General features: G+C 55.8%; 7 protein-coding genes across 7 annotated transcripts; 3 read left to right on the top strand and 4 right to left on the bottom strand.

Moving 5' to 3' along the window:
* Nucleotides 1-1,399: 1,399 nt before the first annotated feature.
* Nucleotides 1,400-2,311, bottom strand: J7T54_001850 (Isoflavone reductase P3-like protein; the record flags this gene model as incomplete). Its single annotated transcript, XM_051503891.1, has 1 exon — nucleotides 1,400-2,311. One exon carries the CDS (start codon nucleotides 2,309-2,311, stop codon nucleotides 1,400-1,402), a length of 912 nt encoding a protein of 303 aa, XP_051364830.1.
* Nucleotides 2,312-2,867: 556 nt separating this feature from the next.
* Nucleotides 2,868-4,284, bottom strand: J7T54_001849 (uncharacterized protein; the record flags this gene model as incomplete). The annotated part of the gene is made up of 3 exons (XM_051503890.1): nucleotides 2,868-3,735; nucleotides 3,796-3,928; nucleotides 3,978-4,284. The coding sequence occupies 3 exons, from the start codon at nucleotides 4,282-4,284 to the stop codon at nucleotides 2,868-2,870; spliced, it is 1,308 nt and encodes a 435-aa protein (XP_051364829.1).
* Nucleotides 4,285-5,662: 1,378 nt separating this feature from the next.
* Nucleotides 5,663-7,341, top strand: J7T54_001848 (serine/threonine-protein kinase RIO1; the record flags this gene model as incomplete). The annotated part of the gene is made up of 2 exons (XM_051503889.1): nucleotides 5,663-7,183; nucleotides 7,234-7,341. 2 exons carry the CDS (start codon nucleotides 5,663-5,665, stop codon nucleotides 7,339-7,341), a joined length of 1,629 nt encoding a protein of 542 aa, XP_051364828.1.
* Nucleotides 7,342-7,727: 386 nt separating this feature from the next.
* Nucleotides 7,728-10,221, bottom strand: J7T54_001847 (putative thiamine repressible regulatory protein; the record flags this gene model as incomplete). Its single annotated transcript, XM_051503888.1, has 5 exons — nucleotides 7,728-7,825; nucleotides 7,884-7,999; nucleotides 8,055-9,479; nucleotides 9,526-9,766; nucleotides 10,116-10,221. 5 exons carry the CDS (start codon nucleotides 10,219-10,221, stop codon nucleotides 7,728-7,730), a joined length of 1,986 nt encoding a protein of 661 aa, XP_051364827.1.
* A 1,921-nt stretch (nucleotides 10,222-12,142) lies between these two features.
* Nucleotides 12,143-14,734, top strand: J7T54_001846 (RNA-dependent RNA polymerase 1; the record flags this gene model as incomplete). Its single annotated transcript, XM_051503887.1, has 1 exon — nucleotides 12,143-14,734. One exon carries the CDS (start codon nucleotides 12,143-12,145, stop codon nucleotides 14,732-14,734), a length of 2,592 nt encoding a protein of 863 aa, XP_051364826.1.
* A 634-nt stretch (nucleotides 14,735-15,368) lies between these two features.
* J7T54_001845 (uncharacterized protein) lies at nucleotides 15,369-16,617 on the top strand (the record flags this gene model as incomplete). The annotated part of the gene is made up of 3 exons (XM_051503885.1): nucleotides 15,369-15,938; nucleotides 16,100-16,385; nucleotides 16,445-16,617. 3 exons carry the CDS (start codon nucleotides 15,369-15,371, stop codon nucleotides 16,615-16,617), a joined length of 1,029 nt encoding a protein of 342 aa, XP_051364825.1.
* A 1,091-nt stretch (nucleotides 16,618-17,708) lies between these two features.
* On the bottom strand, nucleotides 17,709-19,546 carry J7T54_001844 (uncharacterized protein; the record flags this gene model as incomplete). Its single annotated transcript, XM_051503884.1, has 2 exons — nucleotides 17,709-18,743; nucleotides 18,800-19,546. 2 exons carry the CDS (start codon nucleotides 19,544-19,546, stop codon nucleotides 17,709-17,711), a joined length of 1,782 nt encoding a protein of 593 aa, XP_051364824.1.
* Nucleotides 19,547-20,443: the final 897 nt, after the last annotated feature.

Raw genomic sequence — 20,443 nt, 5'->3', positions numbered from 1 at the left:
GGTTAACAGTCAACGGTAGGAGGTGTCGGGGCGGAAAAGCACAGGGCCAGATAATCCTGAAAAGGATGCAGAGAGCAAGTAGAAGGGGCCTTGCTAGCAATCATGCGAAAGGAACTAGGCTTATATTGAATCAATGCCTGTGTCTGTGTGGCAGGCGATAAGGCTCCGTCCGGCCATGAGCGTTTGCCAGTTTGGCCTACCGATCACTACTGGGCTCGATGGACGCGAACAAAGAAGCAGAGCGGCGACCGTGGGACTCCGGAGACAAGGGCGCTTGTTGCGTGATTGGTCGGATGAGGAGTCATATGGTTCGGAATCGTGCAATAGAAACAGAAGGGTGTGGAATTACGCTGCTCGCTAGAGAGGGCGCATGACCGTGAGTCACCTATCAGGCCCTGGAAGATGATGGTGGCATTGTCGCATGGGGGTGCTCTCGGCTTTCTTTCTGTGTGGCGCAAGCAATTCAAGGCCGCGGCCGGATGCGGTTCACCAGTGTGACTACGAATAGGCATGGCGTCACTCCATGTCGCTCGAGGCGGGATCGGGGAAGCCTTGTCGTTCACGAGTAATGCCTCGGTGCATCGGTTGGCAACTAGACTTAGACTGGAGTCTGGAAGTCTGTCTCCCAGTGATGAGATGCGTGGATGGACCCGAGTGAGCAGTGCAGTCATCGCACAATGCGAGATGACCACGGGCGCTCCTGCTGTCGACGTCCACTGGCCCAGGGAAGGGAAGGAAGCCTGGAGCTGAGCGTCTTACGGCGCTTGGCTTCGCTGCAGCAGCCCCTGTGGCCTAGTCTGATCAGGCGACTCAGCCCAGCCTGGGTTCCAGTCCATCCGCCAGGCTCCAGTCCAGACCAAGATACGGAGGTACTGCGACTGGACCTTGGACATCACCACCGGCTTCGTGCCTTGAAACCAGCTCCGGCCTAGGGTCGCGTCCAACGTCATTATTTCTTGCTTGAGGCAAATGGTGAAACCGCTGGCACCGCAATCAGGGCGAGGAACGCGCAAGATCACCGATGCATCCGCGAGACCGCAAGCGCTCGAGGTCCGGTCTGTTATCTTGGTGCCGCTACGCATGGGTACGTACATGCCTGACTGGCGTCTCTGATAAGAAGAAACCCGATAAGCGCTGTAGCATTCTACATTACAGAGTACACCCTCCATCCTCCCGCTTGCGTTCTCTACGACGTACGGAGGTCCATCAGACGCATCACCCTCACCCTATGGACGTGCACCATCAAACCACGCACAGCGTTGAGACAGCTCGGCATCTGCACATCATGTGCGAGACATGCGCCAGCGACTTGACAGTCCCATGACAGCGGCAATTCCGACGACGCCAACACCAAGCACTCAATTCGTCGCAACATTCGCGACCGCCTAAACTAATGGTCCTACTCCATCTTCTCCAGGTAGGCCTTAAGATCCGTCATGGGGATGTCACGCTCGTGATTGACCGTCTTCTCCCGTGGCCACGCTACTCCCCTTCCCTGCGCAAAAGCGCCCCAGTACTTGACCCTACCACTAAGATTTTCTGCCATCTCCTTCTTCAGGGCCTCCAAATCCCAGAGCTCGCGCTGAAAGGATGTGCCGCACCGCGCCTCGACAAGATCCGCCAGCTGACTGTAGGACACGGTATCGCCTGCCGCGAACGCAATCCCACTCTGCTCTACGAGCTCCTTCGGATGGAGAACGACCTCCGCCACCACGCGACCAACGTCCTCTGGTGTTGTCGCGGTGATGGACGTATCCCAGCTCCCGAGCGCGTTGACCGTCTTCTCCTTGATGTTCACAATGTTGAACCACGGATCAAAGATGAAACTCATGAACACGCCCACCGAGACGATGGTCCATGTGGTCTTGTCTTGTCCGCGGAGCAACTTGCGCACGGCCAGCTGCTCGTCAAAGAGATCCTGCGCGCTGCCCTCGCCGATGACATCGTAGTCCATGCCAAACTGCCATGGCATGTACCTCTTGACGCCAGCGTCCAGGACGGCCTCCGTGATCTTTGTCTGCGTACCGGGTGGCATGGCCATGCCAGAACATGATATGATGGTGTCGTACTTTTTGAAAATGGCGGAGAGCTCTGACACAGGCGCCGCCGCCATGTCGGCACCTTCAAAGTCCGCGCCTAGGCCCTTGAGATGGTGCACTGTACGCTTCTTCTCTGGTGCAGCCGTGTCGAGGGTGGACTGGCGCAGAAGCACAGTCAACTTGGTCTGCGAGTGTAGGGGGTGCTTGGCGAGGGCCTCCACGACGGCGAGGCCCAGCTCCCCTGCGCCGAGGATGAGGATGTCCTGCTTCATTGTGCCTTGTAGGGTTGGGTTTTTGTATTTCTGAGCTGATGAGCTTTAGTTCTTGTAATGGGCAGATACGCGCAACTTATATACAGAGGCATCTTGTGGAATTTCCACAAACCCTTTGAGGGTTCGATGCATTGTCGCCATTATTCCCTGCGCTCTGCTGACATGGACGCTGGGTCGGATATGCACACTGCTGACAGCATGACGTCTTGTCGGGGTTAAGCGTCAGGGTACGTGGGGTAAAAGCTCCGGACGCTAAACCAGGGGACTACGGCTACCCTATGCCTACTGATGAACGACCCTCGGGACTGGTGTAGAACTTGATATGACCGCAAAGGTAGGTCAGTTTATAGTTTGTACATATTCTACAAGAAGCGGCATCATAGCTAGGCTGTGTGCCCTGAGAGTTACTATGCTAAATTGAATCAGGATGTAGTTCATTGATGTTGATTGTTTGTGTTTACAGCCAAAAAGACACATCAATCTGTGAGAAACACTGTGCTCACATACACCATACAACTCAAGTCATATTGTCTTAAAAAATTCGATATCAAGCAACTCAGTCAGAGGAAAGCTGCTTGTTAGCAAAGCCCACGGTGCTGTTGCCCATGTCAAACACCACCAGCTGCGCCTTGATGAGGATATCCCCAATAATCGCCATGCCGATGCCCTCGCTTGACTGAATACCTCCAAAGCAGTCGCCGCCAGAATATTGGCCATAGCGGACGTAGTTGCCGGGAATGACGCCCCTATAGTCACCGAACCCGAACTTGAAATCCGGGACGGACGCGTCGCAGGGGAAGACCACCATGCCAATGCTGGTGTCGTACCGGGCACCGGAGACGGCCGAGTAGTAGTCGTTGACTATCTCATCCGGGACGAGGAGCAGGGTGGTGCCCGTGTCCACGATTCCCTCCCACGCGTATTCACGATACGTGCGGTCGCCCACCTGGTAGCCGGCAATGGGGACCTTCCAGAAGGCCGTGTTGTCCGCAATCTTGGTGTACGCAATCTCCCCCGTGTGCTCCGACTCGTCAATGTAGCCAAAGTTGTAGTTGCCGGGCCGGCCCTTTTGCAGGTTGACCGTGAACACGGGCGACTCGAGCTCGTCGCGTATGTTCTCGGCAAATGTCCTTTGCTTGGTCGGGCGCACGGTGTTGGCGCCCGAGGTGAATGACATGCCCATGATCCCAGAGGAGAAGGAGTCCCCAGTGAGGGCAGCGGAGACCTGCACGGCTGACTGGACAGCCTGCTGGTCAAAGTGGACGTCGCCGAGTGCGACGCGGTCCTGGTATACGATGCCCGACGCTCCCGCACCGTCGCCGTAGCGGATGGACCATGATTCGCCGTTCAGAAGCTTGCTGGTTGAGGAATCCTGCGGTCGATACAGAATCTGATTGCGAACTTGCGGCTGATATGTGTCGGAACTGAAGGTCCACCTGCTTCTGTCAGCTTGTCGTTTGCGACTTTCCGTTCAGGACGCGTACAAATCGGAAGACCCTGTGTCGAGGTTGAGGAACGTCTGTTGAGGGGGCATGCCAATGTCTGCTGGGACGACGTATTGGATATCGTAGAAAGCAGGAGGGCTTGCCGACACAGTGCCAGTCATGCCAGCATCTCCTGCATCCTTGTCAACGTCGTCCTGCTTCCCAGCTTCTCGACTACATACCTCCCATCTGCAGGTAGCTCTTGAATTTGCTGGACAAGTCGGGGTTGGACTCAACCACGCTCCGCAACCACGGAGGTAGCTCGCTCTGGTATTTAGTATGGGCCTTGATGAGCTCGAGAGGGGCATCGCCGCCCCTGTAGTCGACATTTGGCACCTCGCCTAGGCTGAAGCGCTTGTTGGCTTTTGGGGCTGCCTGTGCAGTTTCATTGTCCGCCGCATCTCGAGAGTCTAGCGCATGGTGAACGGGAACGGGAATGATGCTTGCAGACACCAAAGGTGCTGCGCAAAGGAGTGAAATGAACCTCATCGTGGGGAAGATCTAGTTCTCAAACAAGGAAAGGAACGAGTGACACGGAAAATTGAAAGACGTGCGGCGGAAGCTGAATAACAAGAGTTGGAGGCCAAGACCTCCAGAACAGGAGAATCGATGAACCAGCCTTTTCAACAGAGCATCCTGCTCTCCCTTCAAGCACGCCGCCTAGATCCATCGGCCATTGCCATGTGCAATCGCGTGATCCAAGGCATACTGGAATGCCGGTTTCCCCTGTAAAGCAAGTCGTCGGGAATGTACACAAGTATGTAGCTCGCATTTTCGAATATGCTTAATTGAGATGGGCTCTTCATTGGAGGCCTGGTGTTCTAGCTGCATGGGCAAGACGGGGACTCTGAGACATTGGGTTTCGATCGTGACGCGCGTCAACGCGTCCTCGATGAGCGGACGATGCTACCGGTACCAAGGGAGGATGTCAAGTATTGCTGCTACTCCAAGAAGTGCGTGTTGTGGGTGAACCTTTTTTCACAGAGGAGTGCAGGTTCTCATGCGACCTCAAGTCTCGGCTCCGTCATTCATTTGCCGAGTTGAGCACTTGTACTTCATCCCGTTCGAAAGGGAAGTTGAGTGCCTCTCCTGAGTCTCCTCGGGTGAAGTGAGAGCTCGAGCATGGTGGCGAGTGTTGAGTACATATCCCATGACCCTGTCTCGAGTCGTCATTGTGGTGTACAACCATTGTGCAAGCGCGAACTCACGGTCTTGGAAAAGAATCGTGGAGAATCAGCCTTGCAAGAAAAGGTACATTGCGAGTCATACGAAAAGGAGCCCTTTGGGTGGAGCATGAACCTTGTGAGCACGTCGGGCTTTCGCCATCAGGTTGAACTGCAGCAGAGGAAGAACCAGAGGCCCATAGGCCCCGCCCAACGAGGTCGCGGTGGATCATCTCGGCGGGGGATGCAAAATCAAAAGCATCATGGCATTTCGTGACTCGATCGAGTGTCTAAGACTGGGATGCCTGAGGGTCGTTATTGTCGTGGATCGAGTTGGGAGTGTTCAAACAAGCCCAAGTTGCAGTCGTCGACGTGCTTGTTGTCAGGGAGGTGCATCCCCACTTTAATTTCTCGCCATCGAGAGAGTCGAAAGACTCATTCCGCGTCATGAGTGCTGCTCTTGTAGGTTGACTCATCATCCTTTCCTCACTTCTGCGATAAATCTATACGCAACAGTATTATTCTTGCTACTTGCAAGAGACATTCAATCCTGCAGAGAGCAAAAGCGAAGTAGAGTGTCTTTGGAAGAGAAGACATACTCGACCTCTAGGGTTGCTCGCTCCCCTTTTCCTTTTTGCCCCTCCAAGAAATACTCAGCGACCCCGCGACCGCGACCCTGAAAATATTCACATCCAACAATCACAATGTCAGCCGAACAACCAGCAACAGTGGCGCCGTCGCCAGCTGATCCGCATCAACCGACACACAACTACACGCCCAATCAGGGGTATGATCGCGACGCTGTTCCCCCAGAGGTGCGGATGCACCGTGGCGCGCCCGCCGACCCGTCACCAACCGACGAGAACGAAGAGGACGACTACGATGACATCTTTGACGGCAACGAGTCCGCCGAGGAGTGGGATCCCGAGTCGGGTGACCTCACAAAGAACTACAACCGCCAAAGAGGCATGAATGCACCCCGATCTAATACCCAGAAACCGTCAGCCAACACATTCGCCAGCGTCGACGACCAAGTCTCTGCCCTGTCCAAGCACGCAGCCAAGATCCGCCTCGACGATGTCAAGCAAGGCGAGGATAGGGAGAAGGACAAGGCCGATCGGGCCACGAGCGACCAGGTGCTCGACCAGCGCACCCGCATGATCCTGCTGCAGATGATCAACCGCGGCGTCGTCAGCGAGGTGCACGGTGCCATCAGCACCGGTAAAGAGGCCAACGTGTACGGCGCCGTTTCGCACGACGACCAGGGCGAGGCCATCCAGAGGGCGATAAAGGTCTACAAGACAAGCATCCTCGTCTTCAAGGACCGCGAGAGGTACATCACTGGCGAGCACCGCTTCAAGGGAGGCTTCGACAAGGGCAACAACCGCAAGATGGTCAAGCTGTGGGCGGAGAAGGAGTACAGGAACCTGCGAAGGATACACAGCGCTGGTATCCCGTCTCCAGAGCCTCTCTCCCTCAAGCTGCACGTCCTGGCCATGAGCTTCCTCGGCGACCGCAAGGGCTGGGCCTACCCTCGCCTGCGCGACGCCACGATCGAGGACCAGGATGAGTGGCGTATGCTCTACATCCAGCTACTGGGTCTGATGAGGAAGATCTTCCAAGTCTGCCGTCTTGTCCACGCCGATCTGAGCGAGTACAACATTCTGTACCACAAGCAGACGCTGTACATCATCGACGTGTCACAGAGTGTCGAACCCGACCACCCCCGTTCTCTCGAGTTCCTACGCATGGATATCAAGAATGTTGGCGACTTCTTCCGGAGAAAGGGCGTCGACACGCTCACCGACCGCATGATCTACGACTTTATCACTGCTGCCGGCCTGCCCACGGATGAGCCCGCCATGGGCGAGGCTCTCGAGAAACTCTACGAGTCGCGACCGGACGAGGGAGATGAAGATGCGATGCAAGTCGACAATGAGGTTTTCCGCAACCAGTACATTCCCCAGACCTTGGAGCAGGTCTACGATGTGGAGAAGGACGGCCAGACGCTGGAAAAGGGAGGCGGCAAGGATCTCGTGTACAGCAATCTGCTCGCCGATTCCGTCGTTGAAAAGGGCCAAGATGAAGGCCAGGAGCAGGAGGACGACAGCGCTGAGGGCACAGAGTCCGGCGACGGCGCCGCGCTGGATAGTGACGACTCTGACTTTGATGACTCGACGAGCAGGCCGCGCGGAAAGCGATTCGAAGACAAGGACGAGAAGAAGGTGAGTCACGGCCCTCTTCCACTTGACATGAAATACTTACCTGGCAAAAGCAACACAAGCAGGCTGTAAAGGAAGCGAAGCGCGAGAAGAGAAAGGAGAAGATGCCGAAGCATTTGAAGAAGAAAATCGTCAGCAGCACTTCTCGCAAGAAGAAATAGACGAGACCGTTCAAAACAGAATAGACAAGGAAGCGAAACGCGCAGCACCAGAGCCTTTCCTCCACCACGTGCGTCTGCCTTGTTACTTTGCAGCACAGCAACCCATCGGATGATGAGCCTTGATTGTCGTGTTGCGATGCGGGACGGATGGTTCAGCACGACGTGTGAGAACCTCTGCTCCCGCTCCGACTTGATCTGAACGCCTATGGGCTGTGGATGATCAAAGAGAGCCCTGACGATGTTTCACGTGCTTGTAAGGTAAATAGTGACTCAAATCGGATTCATGTTATCAAAGTACAAACGCCCAATCGCTCCGCTACACAGTACCTACATCTTGCCTTACTCAAAAAACGCATGTAAACGTCGTTCATGATTATCATCATTCGTCAAAAGTAGAATTGCTGCTGGGACTGCCCTGGCGGTGGTTGCGCCAGAAATTCGAAATTCATCGCGTCCATGTTCGAGCTCCACGGATCGGGTGATTCTAGTAGCCAGGTCAGTTCATTCAACACCTTGCTTGGGGACTCCACGAAGAGACGTACCACCCCAAATTGTATCATACAAGTCCATCGGTGCCATGTACTGTGTCGGGTCCGCGTTGATAGGAGAAAGGGCGTCCATGTGGAGGCTAGGAGGAACCTGTGGTGCATAGGGGTTTCTGTCAAATGGTCAGTCAATCGCGCTCTCACTAAGCTTCTGGTTGAGATACTCACCCGCCAAACTCCTGCAACGAGGCACCGTTTTGCATCTCCGCCATTGCCATGGCCGCACTCTCCCGCGGGTCGTTCGCCGTGGGCAAGCTGCGGTACTGTCCATGAGGCACACCGTACTGCCCAGCCGCAATGGCTTGAAGAGGCGTACGCGAGCCACTGCCGCCTGCTGACGAATCTCCCTCCCTTTTGAGCTGTGTTCCCATGATCGTACCGTTCTCGTAAATGTTCCTCAACGCGGTCAGCGCCCGCCATAGCGGGCCAGACAGTTCAATGTCTTTGTCCGTTGTCTGCACGTGTGGCTCCGGCGTGGCTTCCTTGGCAGCGGTCGCCGAAAGCGCTTTGATCAAGTCCCCCTGAAGTTGGCGTACTTCTGGGTCAGCTTTCGTCTCGCAGAGGATACCGAGGAGCAGTGCTGACGACAGCCCGTGATACGTAAACGCCCAGCTCCGGGTGGGGATCACGGACACCTGGTGCATGGCGAGGAACATGCGCACCGTCTCTGTGAGATTCTCCTTGCATCTGTTGGCCAGCTCCCTCCTTTGCGCAAGGTCAAAAGGGCAGTCTCGCCGCAGGGCTGGACGACACGCCACCGAGATGATGAAAGAGGTGTGGAGGCGGATGGCGAAGTACTGAAGCCGGTCGAGTGCTGTCTTGCACATGTCTTTGTCTTGAATGTGGGCGCAGGCTTTCATCCTCAGATTCTCGATTGCTTCAACGTTATCCACAATCTGCAAGTAGGTGGCGTTGACAAGCATATCGGGGTTCAGCCTGCGCGATATGATCTCGATGAGATGGTACATTGTCTCGAGGTACGTGAGATTGCTGGGCGTGGCGTCGTGAGAGCTGACGGGGATCGGGCAGCTGGGGAAGTTGGTCATTGGCGACCTGTCAAACGACAGGGACGTGAGGGTGTCGTGCCAGACAACTGTCCACCACAGCTTCCGCCGAATCATCTCCTTGACCTTGATCTCGGGTGGCGCGCTTTCCCGCCCATCCTGTACACTCGGCCGATGCAAGCCCAATGATTGCGCGAGGCGACAAGCTAAGCCAGTCAACGCCCACGAAGCTTCAGCCTTCATGTCGTTCAGCAGAACAAAGTTGGTCAGCAGCAGAGCCTGTATCGAGTCAAACGACGGCCTGAGCAAGAAGTTGCCCATCCGCAGGAAGTGGAACGACGTCTGGATGTACTTTTGCGAGTCTCTGGTGCGGACATGGTAAGGCGACTCCTGATACTGGGAGGCCACAGCCAGAACGCCGAAGAGGATAGCTAGCCATGAAGGAGTGACGCGACTCGAGGACTTGGTCGCAGACGTGGCATTACGTGACCGGTCTTCGAGATAGACCAAGAGCTTCGCCTCAAAATCATCAATGTCAATGACAAACCCCCAGAAAGGCTGCGGTATGTCCTTGTAGGTGTGGAAGAGCCTGAAGCGTCAATGTCAGGTCCCTAGTAGGTGGCCGGATTACTTACTTCCAAACCTCCCTGTCAGACGGCAGCTCTGTCGAGATATCCTGTGCCAATCGCTTTAGGTGCTGCGATGACATGAGTGGGAAAGGAGCTGATGTTTCCAATCCGAGAATCGGCCTCATGTCTTGCCGAATGTCGACGCGATCAATCCTATCTGTCGGCGATGACTGTTCACGCAATAGCGCAGGTATACTGTTCTGACCCATGTACCGGTCCGGTACGGCATCTGACTCCTCAAGGCTGGCTGTCCCAAGGTCAGTGTGCGAGCGGAAAAGGACACAAAGCAGAGACACGTACCTATTGTCCGAGGCCAGCTATCTTGTCGGTCAACCTTTCTACTAGCTTCCCGAGCATCCGAGAACGACCGCGCCCGTTTCTTGCCGACGATTGTGTCTGGCAACACCGACGTGCTCTTGCCGTTAGAAGAGCGATTGGGTTTGTACGAGCATAGCTGTGGATGCTCTCTCTTGACACAGTTCTCACAAGGCTGCTTGTTGTCACATTTCACCTTGCGCTGGCGGCAGGGCCAACACGCAGTACCTGAGAGAACTTCAGTGAGCTTCTGGCTGTTCAAAAGACACTTGGTGACATACCGTAGCGCACCTTGCGATGGGAGTGTATGATGCGATTGGCTTCTTCGGGAGTGAGCTGGTCGACTGAGACCTGCTCCTCCGCATCACCCTGACCATTGTCGGCCATGGCTTGGGCTAGCAGTATAGTTTACTATCCAACACGCGCTGTTGGCTCGTCATGAACATGCAAACAGGTGGGGCTCGTAGTCATGGGCGGTATACTGGCGCACGCTCATCCACTGTTGGCTTGTTGTGATGGCTTTTGCTGAAGGTGCTGGGCAGCTGGAGTACACTGAAGCTGCGGATGCCGAACACCGAGAGGTGAAGACAAAAGAGGGGACAAGGAGTGGGCGAAACTCGGGCTGTTGCCGCCTTCGGGGTATGAATAGGACCATAGTTCTTCCGGCGGGCAGCGACAGTGGGGGAACCCAACCCACCCCTAGGCGGCTGGCGCTCGGACCCCGACGCGCTAATCGCTGGAATTGATTCATCAAACGCGGAAGGAACTCTTCTTGATCCTCACGTGTTTGCGCTCCTGACTGGCGTCAGGCTACGCGCCTCCCTCGTCAATTGACGCCCTATCAAAAAATTGACTCCGACTCCAGCTTCAACGACTACTGGCTCTCACTGGCCGTCCCTCAGCAGCCCGCATGACTCATATTCCGGGGTCGTTCGACCCGTCAAGAGTGACGCTTGACGATGGCCTCGACCTCCCATCCTTATATCCAGCCGCGACGCCTAGGAGCGCGACTCGAGTCACTCGACGAGATCGTACGCTTGCTGAACGAAGACTATGGACTTGATATCGAAGGACCAAAGTCAATTCGGCCGCCGTCTTCGATATTAGGTTTGGCAGAGACCCGGGCGCAAAAGTCTATACAGATACAGGAAATCTACGCGCGATTGGAAAAATTGCACGGCAAGAATGCTCTGTCCGAGAAACTCTTTCGCTTCAAATTCCAAGCTGAGCAGATGATGAGTGGCTGGGTTTACAAGCCCCTCGCCAATGTCGACACCCCTCTTCAGTATCGCCGGGGAGCCCCACTTGGCGCCCGCTGCGAGGAGGAACGGGCCGAGCTGCGTCAATGTCTCTGCAAAATCCTCCGCGACAGTTCGCCAACGAGCATGAGTGCGAGAACACGCCGCCCTTCTACGCAGAAAAGAACTTCTGATCAGTACTGCGAGGGACCGTCCAAGAAGACGTGCAGCCTCCCCAGCGAAGATGAAACAAATCACAGCATCGATCACGTCCCTGTTCGATCAAAGGAATCGGAGTGCTTGCCGCGGCCGGGCCTGGATCCTCTGCTACATCGTACTTCCAATGGCTCTTTAGGGACTGCAACGTCGGCTATTTCAAGCCGCGAATCGTTTCACACCAACGTTTTCTCGTTCGCCGGACCCAACAATACCCCATCCAGTACGCAGAACACAGATGCAGAACACGGGCAGGTCCAGAGAGATAAGCTGCCTGCGCCAGATGACATCCGGTTGAGCCAGGTGTTCGACCTAGGATCTCAGGATATGGAGCCCAGGAACGAATGTTTTTCGCTTTTGGTTCCACCAATCGGGAGCGCAGGACCTCCCCTTCCCACATCGCCAAGAAAACCCAGCAACCTAGGCCACCTCTGGCCAAAATTCCCCTACCCAAAGCTGACCCACGCGCCTCTACCCGTCGCATGGGAGATCGTCAGGGCTGCCATGAACTGCGGAGTCGACTTGGATCACTTTGACATGGAGTACAACCCCGGGGAGGAAATTTGGAGCGATCAAAAGAATTTTTGGAGCATGTTATCTGATCATCGACTCTTTCTCCATAAGGACATGCCTGCAAAAAGCGAAGCAAGCTGCTGGCAGGCAGCATTGAGGGATTTCCAGATCAAGAACAACCGGTGCATAAGTTTAGAGGCCGAATTGGTGCCGACGACAAGCCCGTTGGACCTCGTTACCAAGTGAAGCTGACGCCCCTGACGTCGCAGATGAGTTGTCGTCTCGAAAGGCGATTTGGAAGCGATCGGTTCTTGAAACTAATCATCCCGGCCCCCTCACACATGAATGAGAACGATGCAGAGGATCTGCGCGCTTGGCTTCATGGGGACCACCACTTCCTTGGGCGAATCTGGAAGGCCTTTTATTCAAGCCCTCTCAAGACGCCGGCATCGCCAAGCCTCAGTGACAAAACCCCCAAAGATCCCACTGACAACAGGCAAAAGAAGCATTATGACTACCAGGAACGTGTCTACTTCTTCGCTGTCAACGGCAACCATTTCCGACCACCTGAGGACCCGGCTTGCCCTATCCCTCCGGCCCACGAAGCTCTTACGCCACAATGTCGAACAAAGCTGAGCTACGCAGACTTTCTCGACTGGGCCATCAGCGCACAGAGCTCCTCGGAACAGCCGTTTTTGAAGTTGTTTTCCCGTATAGCTCTCGGCCTCAGCAAGACTGACCCTACAGTGATACTCGAGCCTGGCCAAATCTATCACAAAGAAAAGGATCTTCTATCGCCGACTGGCGCGGTGATGAATGACGGTATCGCTCGCATGTCACGAGCCTTGGCCAGGAAGGTTGCTGAGTGCCTCAACTTAGATGAGCTGCCTAGCTCGTTCCAAGGACGGTTCGGAAGTGCAAAGGGCATGTGGATTGTGGATGTCCACGACGATGGACTCGACAAGTCCATATGGATCGAGACCTACCCCTCGCAGCGAAAATGGGATTGCGACTTCCAGGACCCGCATCATCGTACTTTTGAAGTTCGATCGTATTCCAAGGAGCTGCGTTCCGCCAACTTGAATCAGCAGTTCATCCCGATCCTGACACACCAGGCAAAGGACCCTACTGCTGTGAAGAATACCATTGTGGAATGTATCAAAACAGGACTCTGCGCGGATCTGGCGGAGCTTCGGGACGCTTTTCCAGACAGTCGTGATTTGCTGCTGTGGTTGCAACGGGCTGGTTTCATGTCCACATTCAGTCGCCAGTCGCAAGGGCAAATTCCATACTTGGGGCGCGTTCCGGACGACGAAGGAGAGCGAGCGTGTGCTACACTGCTGTCTGGGTTCGACGCGAAATGCCAATACACATCGAACTTGTTTTGGAAGATGGCAGAGAGAAAGGCCGACGATCTCAAACTCTCTATGAAGATCCAGATACCCTGTTCCGCCTATGCATACATGGTCCTTGACTTTGATGGCATTCTTGCGCCGGACGAGATACACCTCTCCTTCTCCACCAAGTTTCAAGCGGGCGACTTTTCGGATACCAACATTGAGGGGGTGGACGTGCTTGTAGGCCGGTCGCCCGCTCACTTTCCCAGCGATATTCAGAGAGTCCGGGCGGTGTCGAAGCCGGAGCTCAGGCGCTTGAAGGACGTTGTCATATTTCCAAGCACTGGCGACACGTCTCTGGCGGACTTGCTGTCCGGGGGTGACTACGACGGCGATATGGCCTGGGTCTGCTGGGATCAGTCGATCGTGGGCGGGTTTCAAAATGCAGAGCCGCCTCCAAAATATGATTTTGTCGAGGAAGGGTACTTGACCAAAAATCGCGCCCGCTTTTCAGACATTGTCCGAGGCCATGACGGGGACATGGATAAGGCGTGTGAAGACTTTCGCATCGAGGGTCTGTCGTTCGCAATGGAGCCTTCTTTGTTGGGCAAATGCACCAAATACAAGGAGAAATTGACATACTGGACGAATAGCGTCGATAGCGAGCAGGCAGTGCTCGTGAGCAATCTCCTGGGCGAGTTGGTCGATCAGAAAAAGGCTGGCACGACGTTTACCGAGGATAATTGGCTCCGGTTCCGCCAGGAAAGACTGCAGTGTCCAATCAAGTACGAAAGCCCGGAGTACGAAAAGGAGCGCGCCTCCGACGCGTGTAGGGAGAAATTGCCCAAGGACAAGCACGTCCTGGACTACATCAAGTTCGATGTCGCCAAGAAAGTTGTGGATCGAGCCCTCGAGGACGTTCATCATGCACGAGCCGCCCGAGAGCCTCTCGCGTACGATGAGCACGTCTGTCAGGTATACCGAGAGTGGGACATGATCGCGCGCGACTCGAATACGCGCAAAAGCATGATGGCAACGTTGCGCGCCGACCTCTATGACCTGGAGAAGAAATGGACGGAATCAGTCAACGAGAACAAGGGCTTTAGGGAAAGGGTGACGTTGCACTACGAGCGATGGGTCAAGATTGCGCCACCTGTCCGGGTCCGGGGTAACAGTGTGGTGAAGCAACTCAAGGGACTGCACGATAGGTTTGTCCCCCTTGGTGTCGCCTACTACCAGACACTGGACGACGACGACTGGACCGCGCCGTTCAGTCATTGGAGCCTACTGAAGGCATCGACTACGTTCCACATGTTCTACAGCAAGCGACTAGACTTTGCGTGGTACATGGCAGGGAAGCAGATCCTCGCATTGAAAGCAAATGTCATCTCTAACAAGCCCGAGTACCAGAGGTCGTCAGCGTCTACCGTGGTCCCGTATATGATGCCTCTGCTGAAACCGGACGGCAAAGCCATCGCCAAGCTCGCCGCGAAACGAAAGGCTGCGGCTGCGGCTGCGGAGTCTGATCTGGAGGACAAACTGGATGAGGCCGAGGATTATTGGGATGAGGTCGGCACAGTCATTGATGACTGCTGATGATGGGATATTGCGACATGTGCTCGTCACTGACACAAACAATGAGACAGGTCCTGCATATGGGATTCATTTCTTGGCGTATGGATTGGATCGTGCCTGGTGGCGGATCCTGGGCGAAAGACGATTTGAATGGATAATCGACTGCAATGGGCGACCTGATCCTCGGAAGGTGAATCGCCGTTTTCAAGGCGCTTCGAGGCTATGTCGGAGATGCTGATGCGCTATAGGGCGACGGCTTCCTCTCTACCTGCTAGAGAGAAGCCTAGACAATCATACAATCATAGAACGAGCGCTATTTGTCCGAACCTTTTGAGCTTGGGGGTTCACTCACGGGGGATCAAGGTGGTTTTTCACCCAGTCAATATTCGAGTGAGTGACACGTCATGGTCATCCGATGCTGCCTTTCCCTTCCTCTATTTTCCCTCGCCTTTGATTTCTTCTTCCCTCGCCTCTTCTCTATTTTCTTTGCCTTCGACCTCTCCTCCTCTTCGGTTCTCCTCACCTTTCATTGTTCCTTTTCACTCGCTACTATCTCCTTTGATCTTTCTTATCACATCCCCCAGAGCTCGTTCGCTCCATACAAGCACACCTGGTCTTCAGCTTGCTACAACTTTGCCAGAAAAGACTCCTGAAAATGTCGGACGCCAACGTCAGCGCGCGGAAACGAAACCATCGGCACGACGACGCCATAGACGTGGCACCAGAGGAGCTGATTTACCAACTCCTCCTGCAAGACGTGGAGGACTTCGGGGAATCCTTGAAAGGCAAGCAACATGAGGGGCAAACTACTGACTTTGAAGTGGCCCTCAGTGTCTACCAGGACAACATCCTCGCTGCCAGTGATCAGAAGATGGCCGCTAGCATTGCCGAGGCTTTACAATCTGACGATACTTTGATCCAGGCACACGAGGCCATGGAGCTCCAGACCAGATATGACAGAGCCGTCGCGCTTTACATGGATAGCCACCCAGCTGACGATGTCGGCGCTGCTCCTAGCAAGATCCCGCAGTCCACGCCAGAACCCACAGTCGACGAACACCTCCTTCGCACACTCGAAAGCCTCAACATCTTCAGCGACGCATCGGCGGGCGGCGTATCTTCCTCGTGGGCAGCGAGCCGTGATCCCTCACGTGGACCCGACCGGGGGCCCATCGAGGTGCAGACGTGCATTAGCTGCACAGACACTGCTCCCGTCTCTGTCATGGTCAAGACAGGCTGCTTGCATTAGTACTGCAACGCCTGCGTCAATACCCTCTACAACGGCTGTCTAAGGGACGAGTCTCTGTTCCACCCCCACGGTGCTGCAAGGTGCCGTTCACCCTGGACGACGTGCTGGATATGCTGGACATCAAGACGGTCGGATAGTACAAGGCCAAGGAGGCGGAGTCCGGGACGACAGACCGCACGTACTGCCACAAACCTCGTTGCTCCAACTTTGTGCCGCCTCAGTTCATCAAGGGTGACGAGGCTATCTGCGTCAAGTGTGGTTCCAAGACGTGCACGCTTTGTAAAAAGGCGGACCATACGGGAGAATCATGTCCTCCTGACGAGAATATCGCCATGTTCAAGGAGCTGGCTGAGAAGCAGGGCTGGCAGCAACGTGAGAAGTGCAATCGAACGGTCAAGCTGGCAAGCGGTTGCTACCACATGAGTAAGTTGGCTTTGTTTGACTGTCTTGTGGTGTTCTTTGCTAATTACCTCGTCATTTAGCCTGTGTCTGCAAACACCAATTCTGCTATGTTTGCGGCGTCGAGTGGAAGAAGTGCCCCTGTCATCAGTGGGACGAGCAGGCTCTCCTCGGTCGCGCTGAGGAGGTTGTCAATCGTGAACGGGCCATCAGACGTCTGACCATTGTGGAGCAGCGAAGACTTATCGTGGAATAAGCCACGCAAATCCGGACGAACCATGAGTGCACCCATCGATTTTGGACTTCCAGGAACGGCGAGTTCCAGTGCGAGACTTGCCATGACACACTGGGACAGTTCATCTGCGAGTGTCGGCAGTGTCGAATCCTGGCGTGTCGTCGATGCCGACGGAACAGACTATAAGTACTACCTTTATCAAGGATATTGTGCGGGACGAGGTTGGTAGAGTATACATGTAGTGTCTGATAATACTCGCTATCTTTTTTGCATCAATACTCGCTATCCTTTTTTTATCAACTTGTGAAAAGTCTTGGTAATGTGTATACATAATTTTGATTGAAGGATGGCCTTAGGCCCTTGACCCTAACTTAGAAGGTTATATTGGCATCCAATGTTAAAAGAAGTAAAGAAACAACCGAGGACCCTAGGACAACCCCCAATACATCTAGCTTACGGCCAACGCCCCGGGACGACCTCAGCCTCGCCAACGAGGTCCAGTACCCGTATAGCAAGACAAAAGCAATAGCATCGTACAACCCTGGCTTGCCCAGACTCACCATCCTCCCGTGGTGACATGTCTGCGCCCCCGGGCGCATCGTGTATGCCGAGTACAGCCAGAAGGCAGATGGAATGAGCCACAGCGCCGCCTGGAGACGCGTGCGGTAGACCCGGGCTGGGCTGGGGTCAACGGGGAGCCTAACGTATGGCCATGTTGCAGCAGTAAGGGCGGCGAGGCCGAACTATTCGGTCGATAACTGTCAGTTGTAGTCGTCGGATGGTGGTCACGGGGGGCACGCTGCTCACCAGGCAAAACAAGTTGGGTACGAATGTTTTCTGCGTGCAGGAGGTCATTCTGTCTGCTGTGTATTATACTGTGCTTCAATGATTAGACAGGATCTGGGGAAGATGGGCTTTTTTACATGGCCCCAGGCCAAGTGATCGGCGATCCTGCTGAGTGGCAGTGCTGGGGTCAGCAACGCCTGTGCCACAGACGGTACACGCCGGCACGTATGAACAACATGATAACGTCAAATGTCGATCGCTGTCCTTGTACATATAGAGTGTATCTGCTGCCCAACCCAAACGCCAGCCCCAAAATCCAAAGGCTCCTACGCGTCGGAGGCGACTGGCTTATACTCGCCCTGGACGTCGCCGCCCGCACTGCGTCTCCTCCGCGTGTAGCAATACCACGCGACAGCGACAAAAGACCCCGCGACAGCAACGAGGCAAATACCAATGCTCGGCAGGCCCCACGAGCTGTCCGAGGCGGCTTGGGCGACAGACTTGACAGACGCAATGTTGCTCTGTACAACAACAGGCTGGCCCGTGGCCAGATCCCAGACCAGCGACGCCCCGAGGACCTGGTCATCCTTGTCCAGCGCAGCGCACGCGACGTACTGTCCACGCGCATCCGCGCCCAGGAACGCCACCGTCTCGAAGCCCTGCTTGTCCACGACGCCACGGTAGTTGTCCATATCCTGAATCGTCGCCGGGTCGTCCCCCACAAAAAGGCCCCAGCGGGCAACGTCCGTCGCACCGTTCCACGAGAGGTACACGGTCGCATTCGCCGCGGTCCCGAGTGGCGTGACGTCCACGCCTATGCTGGGGGGCCACGTCGGGCGTCCGGTCCAGTGGCCGCGCGTGACGCGGTAGGCGAACATGTCAGGGGTGTTGTCGACGCCCAGACGGCCGCGCTGGACGTCCATGGCGACGCGGCCGTCGGCGGTGTACTCGACGAAGCCGGGGGACCAACCCCAGGCGGTCATGACGTTGCCGTTGGGCAGCTTCTGGACGCCGCCCATGGCGCCGGCGTCGACGTGCTGGGGGTGAAAGTACTCGTGCACGAGCTCGGCCGTCATGGCGACGGTGTCGATCTTGATCTCGAGACCGCGCGAGAGGCAGGGCGTGTCGCCGCATGCGCCCGTGTGCTCGCCGTGGTTGTCGAACATGGTGATGGTGGTCTCGTCGGCGTCGATGAAGCGGGCGTCGTGCTGCCAGGTGAAGTCTGTCGCTCGGCCGTCGCTCAGGTCCTCGAACTGGCTGTGGTCGCCGCCCAGGGTCCAGAGGGGCCGGCCGTCGTCGTGGGAGATGAGGGTGAGGAGGCCGAGGTGGCGGCTGGAGACGAGGTAGTCACCTGCTCGCGTCTTTTACGTGCGCCAGTGTCAGCTCCCTCTCATCACATGTAGCAAGCAGCACAGACCTTTTGCACCGAGTTGATATGAAAGAAATCCAGCCCAGAGGTGTCGGTCACGCCAAAGCCAGGGGAATACCTGGCGTGCGTGTCGTTGACATCAAACCAGTGTGAGGCGGACCAGTCGAACAGCAGCTCGTTGGTCGCGGGATCGACCTCCTGGAAGCCCGAGTCCATGAGCAGACCGTCCTCGGAGCCACCCCACTGCGTGCAGTTCCAGGGGATGTTCAAGTACGTGGTGAAGATGACGGTATCGTCGTGCGTGATCTGCATCTCGTGCATGTCGGCCAGGGCGCCATCGAGCCCGACGGCGGTGACGTTGTACTTGAGGTTGTACTGCTCGTCCACGACATGGCAGTAGCCATTAGCGTGGCCACGCGAGTGGGAGCCCTCCCAAAAGGTCAGGTACTGCGTGCCGTTGATCGTCTGTGCCTGCGAGTGGTAGGCGTTGCGATACTGCTGGTCGGCGTAGACTAGGCTGAGGTCCTTGCCGTCGAGGATCATGGGGCCGGCGCCCTCGTGTCCGTAGACGGAGCCGATGAAGATGTAGGGCGGCGAGTCCTCGGTCAGGCTCTGGTCCCACGCGTTGACCTGGAACACGGGTGCGATGATGGACGAGGAGCGGAAGGTCTGTTGGGGAAAGCCGTGGTGTTCCTCGTCGAGGCTGTTGAACTGTTCGACGCTGGTGAGGAGCTGGACGTCCGCAGAGGCGAGGCGAGCCGCCAAGGCTGCCAGTGTGAGAGATGATTGTCGCATGATTTTCGTATTTCCGCTGGTCGGGTAAGGACAGGACGCATCAGAGATGCTCAAACAGACTTGGAGAGGTCTCCGAAAGAGTGTCGTGTAGGTTGAGAATCCAAGATGAAGAGGCTGAGGCTGAGGCTGTTGTGAGACGGCCACGCACAGTGCAGGCGACGTATCGAGGCAAACGAGAGGATGACGCAGCGCTTTGCAAGAATGAGTAAGCGAATGAGCGAATGAGCGGATAAGTGAATGAATAAATGAATGGCAGAGCTGGCGACGCTCGATGCGATACCAAGGACAATCGGGGGTCCAGCTGGTCTGGCGGGTTGAGGGCTGGGAACTTGGGGCGAAAAAGATGGGCGGAGCAGCGAAAGTCCAGACTGCCGCCTGTCCCTGAAGCTAATGCAAGTCTGCAAGGGGCCGGCAGAGATGTTGTTTGCCAGTCTCCCAGCGCCCGAGGCCCAAAGTCCAAGACACCAAGCCAGGGTCAATCGCAGAGCCTAGAGGCGATCTCCTATGGCCCATGCTGCCGATCACCACGCCCGGTCCGGTGTAGCATCGTCTGGGGTGGATCAGGAATCGGCTACCATTTAATGAATGTACGTAGCTGCGTACCGGTATTGACGTTGAACTACAGTAGCCACCAGGTATTCGCCATCCAGCGCGCTACTGACCATCGCTCGCCATGATCTCGAGAAGCCGGCGAGGCGGCTGTGCAGCGGCTGAATTGGATTGTAAATTGCTTCCAGGACGGGAGCCCTGCCCATAGCCCTGCCCGTAGCCCCTTTCCCACCGTGGCTTTTGTGGCTGCTCCCCCTCCTCGATTGATTGGGACGCACCCTCGCGAGTCGTGGACCGCACCTTGTCTGAGGCGCACAACTCAGATACGCGCACTCCGTACTGTGTTTG

Source organism: Emericellopsis cladophorae (assembly GCF_022114955.1).
Source record: "Emericellopsis cladophorae strain MUM 19.33 chromosome Unknown NODE_6_length_900724_cov_123_231613, whole genome shotgun sequence".
Taxonomy (NCBI): Eukaryota; Fungi; Ascomycota; class Sordariomycetes; order Hypocreales; family Bionectriaceae; genus Emericellopsis; species Emericellopsis cladophorae.
This window is presented reverse-complemented; position numbering and strand designations above follow the sequence as displayed.